General features: G+C 39.2%; 1 protein-coding gene and 1 non-coding gene across 2 annotated transcripts; one reads left to right on the top strand and one right to left on the bottom strand.

Moving 5' to 3' along the window:
* Positions 1–1,782: 1,782 nt before the first annotated feature.
* Positions 1,783–1,889, bottom strand: LOC133802924 (small nucleolar RNA R71). Its single transcript, XR_009877667.1, has one exon. It is a non-coding gene; the product is annotated as a small nucleolar RNA R71 (small nucleolar RNA).
* Positions 1,890–2,463: 574 nt separating this feature from the next.
* Positions 2,464–3,699, top strand: LOC133799781 (uncharacterized). Its single transcript, XM_062237779.1, has 2 exons — positions 2,464–3,404; positions 3,474–3,699. Exons 1-2 carry the CDS (start codon positions 2,464–2,466, stop codon positions 3,697–3,699), a joined length of 1,167 nt encoding a protein of 388 aa, XP_062093763.1.
* The last annotated feature ends 204 nt before the right edge of the window (positions 3,700–3,903 follow it).

Below are 3,903 nucleotides of genomic sequence, written 5' to 3'. Positions count from 1 at the left end.
TTGGGCATTTGGAGTGGATTGTGGAGAGAATATGCTAAACTGAAGGGTTATTCAAGTTTTGCTGAAATTTTATTAGGGCTGGGGCGCTAATGCGTATTAGAGCCGCGGCAAGCCCTTTTCCAGAAACCCGAGATTTCGCAATTTCCGAGTAGAGTTGCGGCGCTGTCGTCCGTACGCCTCATAATTTTAAGGGAAATTTTGTCATTTTGGGAAAGATAGAGAATGAGGTCTTCATTTTTAATTGGGGGATCGCGATTTTGAGAAGGCAGACAGAAGGAAAGAGGGGAAAAACAAGAGAAGACGAATTTTGGAGCAAGCGTGGGCAATCTGTGACAATTCCCCATCTAGTTTCATTCTCTTTTTCTTTAATTTCCTATGTTATTGTTTATGTTTAGTTTGATTATGGATATGAATATTGAGATTATGAGCTAAACTTCTAATTAGGGATTTGATGGATATTGACTGAGATTATCCCATGGTTAATGTTATTTGATTATTTCTTCTTCCTTGTTTATGTGATTTGTTCATCTTTGTTCTTAATGTATGTTTGAGATTGATCACCTTAAGCATGATTCATGATCCTAATGTGAAATCTGAAAAGTGAATATTAGGAATGCCCTAAATGAATGAACATAGGTTTTGATTCGAAACGAAAGTATTCGCATAGCTTATGTGACTTGTAGATTATTGCTTAATGCGAATTGTTTGTTGTACTATTTCAGAATTGCAATAGTTCACAATGCAATTTAGTATCTAAATGATGTGAAAAGAGTTTAGGTGATTTTATAATCTGTCATCTCATTGGAGGAAGAAGAATAGTTGACTAGTGTTAACAATTGGGTAATCGAAGCAATTGAAATCATATTCCTAACTTCACATCCATTGTTAAACCCTTATTTTTTATTTGTTGTTTCGCTTGTTTTGTTTTCTGTCATTTTAATTTAAAAACCAATTTTTTTATTGTCGCCAAATAGAAATATAAATCCAATTTGGCTAGTACTTGGCTGCAATTCCCTTGGGTTCGACCTCACTTGTGTGAGTACTACTTGTATGATACGTGCACTTGCGTGTATTAAAATACAGTAACAAGTTTTTGGCGCCGTTTCCAGGGAATTGTTTAGTTAATATTACGTTAATTGGATTAAATTCTAATTTGGTTTTCTTTTCACTTTTTGCTAACTTGTTTGTGTCAAATTCTTCTTATCTCATCTCAGGTACCATTGGTTTATGCGACGTCAAGGACCAGCAGCAAGAGTGCCTGTTGATCCTGAGATAGAGAAGACTTGTCGGCAGAACAGAAGAAACAAAAGGTTGGAAAGAGTTGTACAAATGATTGAGCAAGAGGAAGTTATGGCCAATAACGGTAATAATGGGGGTGCCGTAGAAGACCAGGCTAATGGTCAGAATCCACCCGACCGTAGCCTGAGGGACTATGTGTTGCCAACAATGACGGGGGTCTAGTCTTGTATAAGACCACCTGCCATAGATGCAAATAATTTTGAGATAAAGCCAGCCATACTTTAGATGGTTCAATCCACAGTCCAGTTTGGGGGACTACCCACTGAAGACCCATACATGCATCTCTCTAACTTCATGGAGCTCTGTCAGACATTTAACATGAATGGAGTCAGTGATGATGCAATCAGACTCAGATTATTCCCATTTTCTCTGAGGGAGCGAGCGAAGAGTTGGTTGGTATATTTGCCACCTAACTCAATCAATACATGGAATGATCTTGCACTAAAGTTTCTCTCCAAGTTCTTCCCTCCAGCCAAGGCAACTAAGCTAAGGGGGGAGATCAACAACTTCTACCAGCTGGATAATGAATCTCTATATGAGGCGTGGGAGAGATTTAAAGACTTGATAAGGAGGTGCCCGTATCATGGGATAGAGAGATGGATGTTATTCCATAACTTTTATAATGGGTTGTGTGGTACCACTCGCACACTCATTGATGCAGCAGCTGGTGGGGCATTTATGAGGAAGAGCGCCAATGAGGCGTATGATTTGTTAGAAGAAATGGCCATTAACAATCAACAGTGGCCAAGTGAAAGAAGTAACTCGAAGAAAGTGGCTGGTTTGCATGAGATCGATGCAATATCTAAGTTAACTGCTCAAGTTGAGGCTTTGACTAAACAGCTGCAAGGCAGTACAATGGCAACCCCCGTGATGCAAGCTCAAACTATGTGTGAATTATGTGGGGATCCTCATGCTTATGAAAAATGTCAGTAAGCGGATGTCAATATTATGCCATTGGAACAAGCTCAAGCCATTGGGAATTTTCCTCGTCAAAAAAACAACAATCCTTATTCAAATTTCTATAACCAGGGTTGGAGGAATCACCCTAATTTTTCTTGGAAGAATGACCAACAGGGCCAGTCTTCAGTTCAGCCGTCACATCAACCATTTCAGCAGCCACCTCCTGGGTTTTACCAACCGCCCATGTGACAACAACAGAATCCTATGAGACAGCCTGATACTCAATCTGATGTTCTTAATCAATTCATGACTGAAACGCGGTCTTCTATTAGAAATTTGGAGAACCAGATTGGGCAATTGGCTACTCTTATGGCAAACCGTGCTCAAGGTAACCTTCCTAGCACCACTGAAGTCAATCCAAAAGAAGAGTTCCAGGCTATTACATTGAGAAGTGGGAAGAAATATGAAGAGCCAAGTGTGGAGCAGTCAGATGAAGACAAGGTTCAGGATCAACAAGCACAGGGCACAGTGGAAAAGAAGCAAGGTGAAAACAAGGTTACTGAATACCTCCCAACCAAAGAAGCTACACCACAAGTGAGCATAGATCACCACATCAAGATTCCCTACCCACAAAGGCTCCGCAAGAACAACCTTGATAAGCAATTCTCAAAGTTCCTTGAAATATTCAAGAAACTACATATCAATATCCCATTTGCGGAGGCCTTGGAGAAAATGCCAAGGTATGATAAGTTCATGAAGGATATTTTGGCCAAGAAAAGGAAGTTGAAGGAATATGAGACAGTGGCACTTACTGAGGAGTGCAGTGCAATCATGCAGATGAAACTACCTCCCAAGCTTAAAGATCCAGGTAGTTTCAATATTCCATGTTCTATAGGGAGCTCAATCGAAACAAAAGCTTTGTGTGATTTAGGGGCAAGTGTTAATCTAATGCCTCTATCTATTTTTCGAAGGCTAAAATTGGGAGAAGCTCGCCCTACAACGGTTTCCTTACAGATGGTTGATCACTTCATTAAACATCCTCGTGGAGTGATAGAGGATGTCTTGGTGAAGGTGGGTAAATTTATTTTCCCCGCTGATTTCATAATTCTTGACATGGAGGAAGATGCAAACATTCCCATTATTTTGGGAAGACCATTCTTTGCCACAGGACGAGCTTTAATCGATGTGCAAAAATGGGAGTTAAGGTTGCGAGTCCAAAATGAGGAAATAAGTTTTAATGTCTTTGCAGCAACTGAAATTCCTACATGTTGTAGAGTTGATGTGGAGAATGATTGTCAAGAATCAATTCGTAAAAAGAAGAAGAATACCAAAGAACGATTTCGAACAGTTCGACGTCGTATGAAAAGATTATTGTGTGGCAAGTTTGAAGGTTTCGATGACATTGGGGATAATTTCAATATTCTCAACAGTAGAAGGGAATTTTCCTCGTATGACACGATGGCTCTCAAGGATGCAAGGGGTGGACTTGACCCAAGTTGAAGGTGTAGAGAAGTGAGCGTCCAGCTAAAGACGTTAAATAAAGCATTGTTGGGAGGCACCCAAATCTTTTAATTTAATTTTAGTTTTGAAGTATGAACAATTTGGTTTTTACTTTTATTTTATTTTTAGTTTTTGTTTTCAGTTTTAATTTTTAATTAGACTTTGTTTAGTTTTTTGTTTGTTTTGGGATTGTAATGTTGAATT

This window comes from Humulus lupulus, chromosome 9, assembly GCF_963169125.1.
Source record: "Humulus lupulus chromosome 9, drHumLupu1.1, whole genome shotgun sequence".
NCBI lineage: Eukaryota > Viridiplantae > Streptophyta > Magnoliopsida > Rosales > Cannabaceae > Humulus > Humulus lupulus.
The sequence above is the reverse complement of the archived record's forward strand: the minus strand, read 5'-3'. Positions and strand labels throughout refer to the sequence as shown.

Excerpts from the sequence above, each read along its gene's own strand:
- LOC133799781 (XM_062237779.1), top strand. The coding sequence starts at position 2,464 with ATGAGACAGCCTGATACTCAATCTGATGTTCTTAATCAATTCATGACT. Across the intron at positions 3,405-3,473 it reads GTGCAAAAATGGGAGTTAAG|AGTTGATGTGGAGAATGATT; the intron begins GTTGCGAGTCCA and ends TACATGTTGTAG.